The sequence below is a fragment of the Mirounga leonina genome, unplaced genomic scaffold (genome assembly GCF_011800145.1).
Source record: "Mirounga leonina isolate KUSES-001 unplaced genomic scaffold, KU_Mleo_1.0 Mir_376, whole genome shotgun sequence".
Taxonomy (NCBI): Eukaryota; Metazoa; Chordata; class Mammalia; order Carnivora; family Phocidae; genus Mirounga; species Mirounga leonina.
The window spans coordinates 8,516,874-8,530,471 of record NW_023270718.1 but is presented as its reverse complement, the minus strand read 5'-3'; the positions used below and the strand labels follow the sequence as shown (position 1 = coordinate 8,530,471).

At 53.1% G+C, this 13,598-nt stretch overlaps 1 protein-coding gene across 3 annotated transcripts in view; it reads left to right on the top strand.

Annotated features, from left to right (window-relative positions):
• Positions 1 to 7,337, top strand: part of LAIR1 (leukocyte associated immunoglobulin like receptor 1) — an 8,523-nt gene extending 1,186 nt beyond the window's left edge. The window contains exons 3-10 of one of the 3 annotated variants that reach the window (XM_034986381.1): positions 985 to 1,266; positions 1,365 to 1,499; positions 4,096 to 4,134; positions 4,424 to 4,534; positions 4,811 to 4,853; positions 4,940 to 4,977; positions 5,137 to 5,192; positions 5,664 to 7,337. In XM_034986381.1, the coding sequence (XP_034842272.1) occupies positions 985 to 1,266; positions 1,365 to 1,499; positions 4,096 to 4,134; positions 4,424 to 4,534; positions 4,811 to 4,853; positions 4,940 to 4,977; positions 5,137 to 5,192; positions 5,664 to 5,810 (851 nt within the window). In that variant the 3' untranslated portion in view covers positions 5,811 to 7,337. The remainder of the gene's footprint in view (positions 1 to 984; positions 1,267 to 1,364; positions 1,500 to 4,095; positions 4,135 to 4,423; positions 4,535 to 4,810; positions 4,854 to 4,939; positions 4,978 to 5,136; positions 5,193 to 5,663) is intronic. The other 2 variants (XM_034986382.1, XM_034986383.1) reach the window with 2 other exon arrangements.
• The last annotated feature ends 6,261 nt before the right edge of the window (positions 7,338 to 13,598 follow it).

The window sequence follows — 13,598 nt, the reverse complement described above, 5'->3', positions numbered from 1 at the left end:
AGGGCATCTGTACGTGGATAGATAGTACTAAGATATAGTAGAAACGAGGAAGGAAGGAGGGAAGGAGGAAGGAAGGAGGAAAGAAAGAAAGAGAGAAAGAAGAAAAGAAAGGAGGAGGGAGAGAGGGAGGAAAGAAGGAAGGAAGGAAGGAAAGAGAGAGCAGGCAAATGAGCACATAATCTCTCCTAGCTCCTGCCTCCATGAGGGATTTTGTAACTTTGATGTCGTCTTCCTGTTTCAGGGATACAGACCCTCTCTTCCTCCGCCACCAGCCTAGCTGAGGCAGATGGGGGTTTTCAAGAACCTTAACAACAAGGAAATAGAGATGAGGCTGAGATGCAGGTAGAAAGTACAGAGCAAACCCAGAGACGGGTGACCCACAGAGGACTTGCTTTGGAGACAGGAAACCTCATCCACTGAGGTCTGTGGGACCAGATGAGCTGGTGGTCCACCACACCCCCCGCTGGACTTCCCCTGGGGCTTTGCAGACTGCCCCCGCCCCCAGCCGGGGCTAGCCAGGCCACAGTCATTCCTACAACTCCAGACTCCTGTTTCCCTTGTCCCCACAAATGACACGTCACCCTCATCGACTGTTTCTGTCCCAGCCCCCTCTGTCCCCCCAGAAAGTGGCCATGGGCAGCGAGAGAGGCCACACTCCGCAGCAGACATGTCTGGGCGCCCAGCCTGCTCTGACATCTCCCTGTCACCCTGAGGAAAGCCCAAGATGTGGCCGAGTCCCGGGGTCCTATGTCAAGGGGGAGAAAAACTGCAGTGAGGAGAATTCACACCCACCTAGAATGGGCCTGGCAGGGGTGGGGGGGTCCCTTGGGGGAGGAGGACGGAAATGTTCCAAAGGGGTGGTGACCATTGCATAGCTCTGCAAGTCTGCCTAAAAATGAATTGAGCATCTAACAGGGATGAATCGTGTGATATGGTGACTTTCTCACAAGTGGCCTCTGAGCGCCCCCTCCGCTTCCCTCCTAGGGGTCCTGCCCAGACCCTCCATCTGGGCGGAGCCGGGCTCTGTGATCCCCCAGGGGCAGCCCGTGACCATCGTGTGCCAGGGACCCACTGAGGCTGAGACATTCCGCCTGGAGAAGGAGGGACATGCCCTACACCCAGATGCACAGAACCCACAGCACGAGACGCAGGCCAGATTCCTCATCCCTGCGGCGAGTGAAGACGCTGCTGGGCTCTATCGTTGCCTCTATCATAATGGTGTCACCTGGTCTAAACGCAGTGAGTCACTGCAGCTGGAGGTGACAGGTGAGGATGCCTCTGCTCTGCCCTCAGGTTTCTCTGGGACGGGGTGATGGCCGGATGCGGTCTTCTGATGGATGCTCAGGGTTCCCGTGGGTGCTCAGGGTTCCCATGGGTGCTCAACGCACAGATGCACCAGGCTGAGTGGGACAGACCCTGGGGGACTCGCCCGAGCATCAGTGCTTCTGTCCTGGTCACAGAGACACCCCACTCCCCCCCACACACCTACTCCTCAGCTGGTGAGTAACAGACCTCAGCCTGGGGGCATTGCTGGGGGCGCTCTGTGCTGGGGAGCTGGGGGGCTCTGGCTTGGATCAGGGACTGGGAAGACCACAGTGAGGGGCTGCCACATGCAGAGCGCAAGGACACTCACTGGTTGATCTACCTCTGTACCAGGTGCTGTGAAAACGGTCAAAGCTAGCAGCGGCTGGATGTGGGAGGCACTCCTCTGACCTTCGGAGAGCCCCCCACTCCTTTAATGTGCAAAGCGATGCAAGTTTCATGCCCAAAGGCACAAGGCTCTGAAGGGTGGAACCAGCCCGGGGGAGGGAGGGGCAGAACTCAGGCTGTGGCCACCCCGTTGTGGGCAGGGTCCTACTCTTGGCAGCTCTGCAAGGGACAGAGGTCCAGAGGGACAGAGAGACTGACAGTCTTCCAAACTACGGGAGAGAACGGGGCTCTTGATGGTTATGTCCCAACGGTGGCATTAGGTCACTTAGAGGAAGACAGAGCCCCTCTCAGAGAATCCTGACCCCGCTGGGTGGGGGGCGCACAGGCATGCCCCCTGCCTCTCACCCCCTCCCCCATCTCTTGTTGCGAAGACTGAAGTTCAGAGCAGAAACCCCGCAGCCTTCCTGCCGGCATCAGGGTAGAGATTCCAGTCCTGCCTCAGAGCTCTGTGCCCGCGGACCAAAACTGTGCGCGCCCCAGTTTCCTCGCGCGCAAAAGGGGCGACAGATGTCCTGACCCTGGGGCGCAGGGGACGCAGGAGTTGGTTTACACAGGGCACGGCGGTCGGGTCACTGCCTGCTGAATGCCACGGCCTGAAAAAGTGCTGGTCTTACTAATACTGACCCTTTCTTCTCACCCTTTCTTTGTATGCACCAGACACCCACCCACTGAGCGCTGGATGCACACGGGGAATGGGGAGAAAGGGTCCCTGAGCTCCCAAACGTTAACGGGAAAATTAATTAGAATGAGGAATAGAAATGTTTATATATATTTGTATATGTTTAAATAGAATGCATTTATATATATCAACATTAACTTACAAAATTTCAGATCTATAAATATTTTAGAATGTATATTTACATCGTATATTAAATACACAGTACTATAATTAACATAATAAAATATATTAATATATTATTACATATGGATATAGCATACAATATTGTATAGTATATAATGTGATACATTGTATTATGTGTCATGTATTGCTATAATTCATATATGTAAATACATACCTTATAATAGTAAATATGTATAATTGAGATACAATTGAGATATCTAGCTTATGCATTACAAGTAATCTTAAGTGATATATCATTAAAATTATTTACGTGAATTAAATTATACGTATATAAGTTAAAACACAGAACTTAAAAACGTATATTTATATTTATTATATATTACAGCGGTGGGGTCCTGCGTCATGGACCAAAGACAAGGTGTTGAGGGAAGGAAGTTCTGTAGGTGAAGTTTTCTGCCTTTCTTTTTTTTTTTTTTTAATGTTTTTTTTTTGTTCTGTTTTGGGTTTTTTGGGGTTTTTTTAAAGATTTTATTTATTTGACAGAGAGCACAAGCAGAGGGAGAGAGAGGGAGAAGCAGGTTCCCCGCTGAGCAAGGAGCCCGATGTGGGACTCAATCCCAGGACCCTGGGATCATGACCTGGGCCGAAGGCAGCCGCTTAACCGACTGAGCCACCCAGGCGTCCCTGTTTTGTTCTTTTTTAAGATTTTATTTATTTATTTGACAGAGAGAGAGCACATGAGAGTGGGGAGGGTCAGAGGGAGAAGCAGGCTCCCTGCCAAGCAGGGAGCCCGATGCGGGACTCGATCCAGGGACTCCAGGATCATGACCTGAGCCGAAGGCAGTCGCTTAACCAACTGAGCCACCCAGCTGCCCGTTTTCTGCCTTTCTTAAAGGACATTGAGGACTCAGCCTCCGGGGCGGCAGGAGGGAGGGGGCACTGTCCGGACGAGGCGACGTGGGGGCTCCACCTTGCGTGCGGAGGAGCCCGGCAGGACTCGGTTTGACCACCTGTGAAATGGACGCGCAGTATGTGCGCAGAACCCAGGGCCAAGCCGTGCTGGAATGACTGGCTTCAGCCGTGAGGCTTCAGGAGGCGACAGGAGGACGTGGAGTCTTGGCTTCTGCGCTCACAGAAGGGAGATTTGCCCCCACTGGGGGGCTGCTGTGAGAAACAGAAGACATCAGCGATGGGGATTTTGCGCGTGGGGTGGGAATGCAGAAGGAGCTGAGCCAGGGGAGGGCGGAGGGCAGCACTGACCCACAGAGCCTCCTGCAGGAAGGGCTCGCTGTGTGTCTGGCCATCCCGCATGCTGTCATTAGCCAGGCGTGGCCCCTGAGCTCAGGAAACATGGCCAGTGCAGCTGAGGATCTGACTTTTAAATTTATTTAACTTGCATTTCAATGGAAATCATCCAGTGAGGTTATCATACTGGACAGCATGATAGGGCATCTCCATCCTCACAGAAAGTTCCACGGGTCTGTTCTGGAGGAGCCCCCTTTGCCGGGCGGGGGGAGTCGGGCTCAGGGTTCCTTCTCTGTCCAGCTCAGGCCTCTGACCGTGCGCTCATTCCTCCTTCCCAGGAGACCCACAGATGCACTGGGAGGACAGTAACAGTCCCGGTGAGTGAGGGGGACAGAGGAGCAGGGTGTGCTTCTTGGGGAAGGGGAAAGAATGGGCTTTGGGGTTGGTCCTATTCCAGCTCTGCTGATGCCCTGTGGACAGAGGACTTCGGCACTCAGGACCCTGGTCTTGTAATAATGCTTCCCATGTCACAGGACTACTATGCATTGCAGAGTTTTTATACCTAGGTGTGTGCATGCCCAGCACCCAGCATACACACGGTTTGCAGTTGGTGACCAATAAATGCACATCCCTGGTAATCTGCTTCCATCTTCCCTGTTCCCCCAGGCCTGTCAACAGGGCATGTTTCTATCCTCATTGGGATCTCTGTGGCCTTGTTCCTTTGTGTCCTCCTCCTGGTCCTCATCTTCCTCTATTATCAGCACCAGAAAAAACACAGTAGGTCTCAGGGAGAGGGTGGGGGTGCTGGGAAGAAGGGCTCTCTCTTTTTTTTTTTTTTTAATATGACAGAGAGAGACACAGCGAGAGAGGGAACACAAGCAGGGGGAGTGGAGGAGGGAGAAGCAGGCTTCCTGCGGAGCAGGGAGCCCGATGTGGGGCTCGACCCCAGGACCCTGGGACCATGACCTAAGCCGAAGGCAGACGCTTAACCATCTGAGCCACCCAGGCGCCCCAAGGACTCTCTTCTTAATTCACACCCCTGACTGTCCTCAGTGCCCCCCAGCAGCAAAGGTGAAGAGCAGAGGCCCCAGGAGAGGTGAGGTTCCTGAGACTGACCCCGGGCCCCCTCCCAGTCCTCTGCCTTCAGGGGGGCCCCCAGTGCTCACTGTTCTTTCCCCTCAGGGTTAGCCCGGCCGTTGACATCCTAGAGAGGACACCAGGTAAAAGGAGGGACAGGCCAGGGAGGGGGGAACGTTTGGGAACATTCTAGGATGTTCCCGATGCCGTGCAAGTTTAAAACCTGAGGCTGTGAGTTTTCAGGCAAACTTGCCTTCCAAGACCCACCTCAGAGACCTGACCCCTTGTCTTCTCCCCTCCAGATCTGGCCACAGTCGACAGACTTCCTGAAAAGGACGGGGAAATGCTTCACACCCCAGTAAGTCCTTGTACCCATTACCAATTGCTGCATTAACAGATGCAGCTTGATGAAATGATCTCCGTTTCTTTGCTCGGCAGTTTGGAAGCAGATTAGCGGGGTGGTTCTGGCTCAGGGTCTTTCTGGAGGTGGCTGTGAAGATGTGGACCACTTCTAGGATGGCGCTCCACCCCCCGCCACGACTGTTGGCAGGACGCTCAGTTCCTCCTGGGCTTCTCCATGGCAGCTGGCCTCCCCCAGAGGGAGGCCACAGAGAGGGAGGGCCAGAAGCCACGTTATGCCCTCACTCTGCCATAGTCTACTGGTCACCCAGGCCAGCCCTGATCCTAAGTGGGAGGGAACTACACACAGTGGTGACTCCAGCAGGTGGGATCACGGGGGTCACCTGCAGGCTGGCTGCTAGCCTCCCCTTCCCACAGTCCCCTACCCTCTCTTCAGCCACCCTGACTCACCTGGGTCTCTCTCTCTCAGACCCCTACTGCAGGAGGCCCCCCGGACGTGACATATGCTGAGCTGGACCACCGGATCCTCACACAGAGGACGGCCCAAGCCACGTCCCCGCGGTCCATGGAGCCCACGGCTGAGTCCAGCACATATGCGGCCCTTGCCAGACACTGACTCCAGGCCCAGCTGGCCTCCACTCCTAGACACACAGGAAGCCATTCCCGCAGATGCATGAAGTGGCCATTTGGAGGGCTTCCGGATGGAATCGTCCCTTTCTGGAAAGCCATGCAGTCAGATTTCCTGGAGGCAAGAACTGGCGTCAGGAGACCCCTAGTCAACATCTAGGAGATGCATGAACCATGCGGTCCCTCCTAAAATCCACTAGGTCCTTGGAGAGAACGTGTAGCCCTTATTTCCAAACACCCAGCTACAGACTCCAGACTCCTGGCAGTTTCCAGAGACTCCGCTATAGTCACTTGGCTGTTTCCAGAGACCCAGCTATGGTCTCCCAGTCACACAGGTGACTCCAGATGTGTCCCGTGTATCCCTAACTGCCCCCAGAGGCTCTGATTTAATTGTCCACTCAGCTGACTCTAAAGGCCTTCCAGAGTTCCAAAGTTGACCTTGAACCTGGACTATACGTGGGCAGCTGATAGCTGAGACGCCGTTTTCTGGATTATGCTTCTCTTTGTTCATCAGTAAAAGTTTTCACAGGCCCGCCCTGCAGTAGCCCTGCACGGGGAGCTTGGTCCCAGTCTCTGCTCAAAGCTCAGAGCAGGAAACAAGACAAAGAATGCATTGGTGTTTTCTGAACTGAGTGTCCCAGGGAGGAATGCGGGCAATGCTGAGGAGACGTGTGCCCGAGTAAACGAGCAGATGGTACGACCCTACCCTCCACACACACACCCGTCCACAAATGCACGCACGTACATGCACATGTCCACAAATATACCCACGCACACACGTGCACACAAACTATACAAATGAATACGCACATGCACACGCACTAATGGACAGATATATGGACCATACGAGGGAGTTGGTGAGGCTGTGACTGCACAGAGCACTGAGGCAAAGCCTCAGGGACCCTGAGGCTTTCAGTCCACGCCGCGGAACACGGCAGCCTCGCATTTCCCATCCCTACTCCGGGCTCATCCACACTGGACGCCATGCATTCTCCAAACACAACAGCACCATCCAGCTCCAAGACCTTGTCCTTCCTCTGACCTTCACTCCCTCACCCAGCTAACGCCCTTCAAGTTTGGGCTTGGGCGTCATTCTTCCTAACGGGGTTGCAGCAACTCCTCCATGTAAAGTGAGGGTATCGGTTTCTCACGGCTGCTCTAACGAATCACCACACCCTCTGTGGCTTCCGACAACACAGTTTGTTATCTTACGGTTCTGCTTGTCCGAAGTCTGAAATCAGTTTCTCCGGGCCTAAAAGCAAGGTGTCCGTAGAGCCGCGTTCCTTCTGGAGGCTCGAGCGGAGAATCCATTTGGTGACCTTTTCCAGCTTCTAGAGGCTCCTGCATCCCTCGGTCCGTGGCCCTTCCTCCATCCTCAGGGAGCCCTGTGGCATCTTTAAAACCTGCTCTGGTTAGGATTCCTGCTTCTGTGACGCCTCCTTCCCCTTCCTCTGACTCTCTTGACTCCCTCTTTTTTTTTTTTTTTTAAGATTTTATTTATTTATTTGACAGAGAGACACACAGCGAGAGAGGGAACACAGGCAGGGGGAGAGGGAGAGGGAGAAGCAGGCTTCCCGCCGAGCAGGGAGCCCGATGCGGGGCTCGATCCCAGGACCCTGGGACCATGACCTGAGCTGAAGGCAGACGCTTAACGACTGAGCCACCCAGGCGCCCCTTGCCTCCCTCTTATAAAGACCCTCGTGCTTACACTGGGACCGCCGGACAATCCAGGATCATCTCCCCTCTCCAAATCCTTAACTCACTGACACCAATAAGACACGGTTTGCCACGTGAGGTAAGGTAACGTGTAAGGCAGCATGCGAACGGGCTGCCTCCCACTGGTCTGTAAAATGCTGGATGTTTTGACGGTCTAATTTCTGTGCGCCCAGAATGACTCTGTGGAGCAGAACCTGCTCCACCCCTCGTATTAGCCACCTTTCAGGCGTCTATAAACTTGACATCTGTCCTAGATGCATGTGCTGGACACGACCTTAGTCACTGCGTTGACTTCCAACCTTCCTCACTGACCCCCTCTCCTGAGCAAAATCCTCTTCCTGGGGGTGCACTTTTCAAACACTCACCAGCTGATCAAGAGCCCACACCCCCAACCACCTCCCTTACGAGGCTCTCACACTCTGGGCCGCTCTCTCCATGTGCCCTCATCACCCCAGAGCCACGGAACAGACAACAGGGTCATCTTTTCCACTAGAGAGCCCACTGAAATTGTGGAGTCCAGCCAGTCCTGAGCCTGCTCGCCCTGGCTTGCTCATTCTTCCTGTAGAAACCACACCAAAAGCTCCGCTTGCCCCACCGCACCCCCCTCACCCCCGCCCCGCTGACTGCCCCTGGAGCCCTGCGTGGTGCGGTGTGCCCCTCCTCCTGAGAACTCTAACAATCTTTCAATAGTGTGGTTGCTCTGTGCCCTGACTGTCCCTCACAGTTCCTACGAATACACAGGATTTTTAAATCACCCTACTGCTGAGTTGGGATCACGTTCACCCGTTTGCTCGTGCGGGAGGTTAACTTCCATCACACATGAGCTGTTATGCTCCCCTAATCACACATATTCTGATGGGGACGGGGTGTGGGTATCTTGGGGGCTGTTTCCTGAGAGCCCCCTGCCTTGTGGTGTGCAGAAAGCAGGTCGCCATATTTCCCTGGATCCGTTCTCCATCTTCTATTTCACATCACACGGTGTCCAAATTCCATGCCTCTCTCCCTGACCCCCCAGGACCTGACCACGTGGGCGGGCCTCATGGCTCTGTTATTTGAACGGGATCCTCTCCTCCCTTCCTCAGGGCCCCTGTTACTTCTTAATGTCTCCGCACACAGATTAGGCTTCTGTCCACAATTGCCCACTCGATTGCTTAGCACTGTTGCTGATTGCTACAAGTTCTGTAGATGAGGCAGCTGCATGCTGCCTCCACAGCAAACACGTGGGATCTGCACAACCACGTCCCCACAGCGGGACCAGCTATGCCACCAGAGGCTGTGGGGTGCCCAAGACGCCTGCCAGGAGAGCCTCGAGCCCCCTGTGGGGTGGGACGTGTTGTATCTCTACCTGGCTTGTGGGGTCAGCCTCGAGGACCCCACTCACATTAAAATGGAACCTTACCCTGACAACTGCTAGGGGGGCCTGAGTGTCTCATTCTGATAGATTTTTATGTCTTTTATTATTATTATTATTATTATTTTTTTTTTTTTTTTGCTATAAGGAAGGTAAGAAACCCGCATGCTTGCTATAGGCCTTGTATTAAAAGTTTTATTACATATTAAAAGAATATTTTTGAAAAATTTAACCTAAACTCAGCTGACTTATTATGGTGCAATTGCTATTTTACTTCTTTGCAAGTATTAACACTTTTTTTTTTAAAGATTTTATTTATTTATTCATGAGAGACAGAGAGAGAGAGATAGGCAGAGGGAGAAGCAGGCTCCCCAAGGAGCAGGGAGCCCAATGCGGGACTTGATCCCAGGACCCCAGGATCATGACCTGAGCTGAAGGCAGACGCTTAACCATCTGAGCCACCCAGGCGCCCATTATTAACACTTTTTTAAAAGATTTTATTTTTAAGTCATCTCAACACCCAGCATGGGGCTCAGACCCCGAGATCGAGAGTCACATGCGGGGCGCCTGGGTGGCTCAGTCATTAAGCATCTGCCTTCGGCTCAGGTCATGATCCCGGGGTCCTGGGATCAAGCCCCACATCGGGCTCCCTGTTCAGCGGGAAGCCTGCTTCTCCCTCTCCCACTCCCCCTGCTTGTGTTCCCTCTCTCGCTGTCTCTCTCTCTCTCTGTCAAATAAATTAAAAAAAAAAAAAAGAGTCACATGCTCCACAGACTAAGCCAGCCAGGTGCCCCAACCCTGACACAGTTTAATATTCATATGAACCCTCCAGAGCATGTCCTATTCTTTTCTCCACTCCTCTTGCTCTTGAAGAAACTAGGGACTGATCATTAATTAACTTGCCCGAGGTCGGCCAGCCCTAAGTGACAGGGGCTGTAGACTGCAGACTGTCAGCTCCACTCGGGGACCTCAGGACAGGCTGCATCTCACCAGCTGGGAGGGTCTGTCACGGCTCAGAGAGGGTGGGTGCCTGGTTTTTAAACACAATTTCAGTTTGTACTGAGCTTTGATTTCCCATTCGTACTCAAGGTTAATTTCTATTCGTACTCAAAGTTCTTCCTCTGGTTGTTACCCTCTACTCTGCATCTTTGTTTTCTTCATTACGTCCTGTACTGAATTTCTCTTTTTCATGCAGGGACACATTCTCTCTCTTTATTATTTTTCAACAGTTAGTATATTAGTCAGCGTTCTCCAGATAAACAGAACCAAAAGATTCTGTTATAAAGATTGTATATAAATATGTATAAAATACATTTATATATAATATGTATATAGACATAAGGCATACATAATATGTATATATAATATATAAATACATTTATATATAATATGTATACATAATATATAAATGTACTTTTATATATATTTAAATATATATTTATTCTAGGAATCAGCTCTCTCTCAGGTTATGGAAGCCAGAAGTCCCACCACCAGCTCTCTGCCATCTGGAGCCCAGGAGGCTGCTGGTATAATTCAGCCCCAGTCCTCAGGCCCAAGAACCAGGCGCTACGATGTCCAGGGCCAGAGAGGATAGTTGTCTCAGCTCAAGAAGAGAGAGAGAGGGAATTGGGCCTCCTTCCCCTGTCTGTTCTATCCGGGCCCTCAGAGGATGGAGGATGCCCACCCAAAGGGGGAAGGTGGACCTCTTCACTCAGTGACTGAATCAGATGCTAATCTTTCAGAAACCTGCTCACCGACTCACCAAGAAGTAATGTTTTCCCGGCTCTGGGGACATCTCTTAGTTCAGTCGGGCTGACCCCTAAATAACCATCACAGTCAGAATGGTGTATCTCCCCCTAACGTCTGTCTTGTTTGCCTCTGACCTGAGCCAGGCTCTCAGCAAGGGAAGAGTGGAGAGCCTGGCATTGGGCGAGAGAGGACTCCGGAGTCTTCTGCCCCCTCCAGAGCAGGAATGGCTGACCAGGTCGGGTACCTGCTCCAGTGAAAAGGAGTCCTGTGAGTCCAGGCAATGATGTCACTGGGGAGCTGACAGTTTCGGGGAAATTGAAAAACGAAAGCAAAATAAAGCTCACACCTCTTCCATCTTGGGGACTTGGTGGGAAGAGGAGGGGGGAGAGGGCAGAAAAGCAGACGCTGTGAACTAGTCTTTCCTTCCTGACCCTCCAACATGGACACAGGGGTCAAGATTCAGGCCATGGGTGCAGGGACATTCCCACCGGACGGATGTCCCTGAGGCTCCGCGGCCCCCAAGCGCCACCTGGAGGATGAGCCACGTTTAGCATGCCTGGTGGCTTAGTGTGGCCAGGCAGAGAGGGCGGGTCCACCTTGCCCTGGGACTCCGCCCAGTTCCCCTCCGGTGTGCCCAGGGAGACAATGCCAGGAGGCCCCAGTGGGCCCGTCATGGTGGGAGGAGAGATCCCACCTGGGCCAGGCTGCGGGGGCAGGAGAGGGTGTCCTGACACTTCCACTGAACCCTGGGACAAAGGGGACATCAAGATGACCAGAAGGGTCCCCCCAGGCCCCAGGGAGCAGAGAAGGGCTGGGCCCTGTAGCCTGGGGGCACAGACATCAGCTGGGCCTCCAGCAACCTGGTGAGCAAACCCCACATCCCCAGGGACCAGCAGGAGGCTGAGAGGCGGCTGCTCCCTCCACCTGGGACACCATCCTGGGAAAGAGCATGGAGACCAGCAAAAGATGCAGGAGTGTTTGCAACGATTGGGAGGGACTGTGTGTGTGCGTGTAAATGTGTGTGTGTGTGTATGTGTGTGTGTCCTGCTTAAGACAGGGCAGCTCCTGAGTGAGACCAGGTCACTGATGGACAAAGACATTTTCTTTCTTTTTTTTTTTTTTTAATATTTTATTTATTTATTTGACAGAGAGACACAGCGAGAGAGGGAACACAAGCAGGGGGAGTGAAAGAGGGAGAAGCAGTCTTCCTGCCGAGCAGGGAGCCCGATGCGGGGCTCAATCCCAGGACCCTGGGATCATGACCTGAGCCGAAGGCAGATGCTTAACGACTGAGCTACCCAGGCGCCCGTGAATTTTTTTTTTAAAGATTCTATTTATTTATTTGACACAGAGACACAGCGAGAGAGGGAACACAAGCAGGGGGAGTGGGAGAGGGAGAAGCAGGCTTCCCGCCAAACAGGGAGCCCGATGCAGGGCTCCATCCCAGGACCCTGGGACCATGACCTGAGCCGAAGGCAGACGCTTAACGACTGAGCCACCCAGGCGCCCCAAAGACATTTTATTTCTTCAGCTGAACGGCATTACATCCTGCTGTTACACACACACACTCATGCACACACACACATCCCCTAACACACACCCACGATGGTACGTTCACTTATGTGTGGACTCTGTAACTTCTCCAGGTTTGAATTTCCTAACGAGTGACTTCTAACCTATCTTCGGTGAAATAGAGCAACCCCTGTGGTATTGTTATAATTGCTCCCACGGTTTTTGAGCATTTTTTCCTCTCCCAGCACGAGCAATCATCTAGAGGCCCTCCTTCAACTGCTTTTTCACTGAAATCCACCAAAGGCATGCTTGCACGCGTGGGCTTCCACGGTACCCTCTCGTGGTTTTCAGCACGTCCTGATGAGCCCCCGCCCTCTCCCCAAGGTCCCGCTCAGCTGCTCAGTATCCTCCTGCTCCCTCTGGTTCCACCTTCCTGCCTGGGCAACATCACCTAAGCAAGAGTCACTGATTGGGAGGCGGTCAATGGCAACACCCATTTGCAGTGTTGGGGTCTTTCTCTAGGGATGAGTTTCAACAGAGCATTGCCACCTTTTCCTCCTGCTTCTTTGGGAATCGAGGATGGTTGCTTTCATGTAGAAAGAGAAGTGCTTTTCTGGGGAGAGCATCCCTGACCCCGAGCCCCAGGTTCCCTGCAGTAGGTGGGGGACCCTCTCCGCGGGGGCCACAAGGCCTCTGAATCCACAGGGCTGCTTCCTGGGTTGTGTCCATGGCAGAGCCCATGGGTCTGGACCTTCTGTTTCTTCGAGGCTGGGAACACGGAGGTCTGGGCATCAGACATGTGGTTTCAGGCCAAGAATCATAGAGCACATGGGCCTTGATGCCCGGAGGGACGGCAGGCATAGAGAGCTTGATTCTCTTGTCCTGGAAGAACAGTGGCTACAGGGGCTGGGTCTGCTCTGGGCTTGTGTGCCAGGTCTAGGGAGAGCCCCAAGTCCAAGAGCACAGCACAGACCCCTCCTCTGTCCCTATCAGACCTCGCCTTGCTGACTCCAGGACCCCAAGACAGTCCCTACCCCAGGATTCCAGCTCTGCCTGGGAGCCCAGCTGGTGTCCATGGCTCAGCTAGCCACTCCCCTGAGCTCTGATCCTAAAAGGCCCAGGCCTTTCCCTTCCCTGCCTCCTTCTCCCGGGAGGTCAGTATGGGTCTTAGAAGCCCCAGGACGCTTCCAGGTCCTCAGCCTTCCTTCCCAGGGTGAGCAGGTGGTGCATGGGACATATCAGAATCCAGTGGATGTTTTCAGTCCCCCCAGGAACTGGGCCCTAGTAGAAACTGTGAAAGGAACATAAGATTCGCTGAAATGTAAAGGCCGGCCGAGTTATAGGAGAAGCTTTTGAGAATCAAGGACATGCAAAAGCCCCAAGTTGCTAGAGGCCTGGGAGTGAGGGGGACAGACAGGGAGGAGACGATGCTATGACTGCATGTCGTCA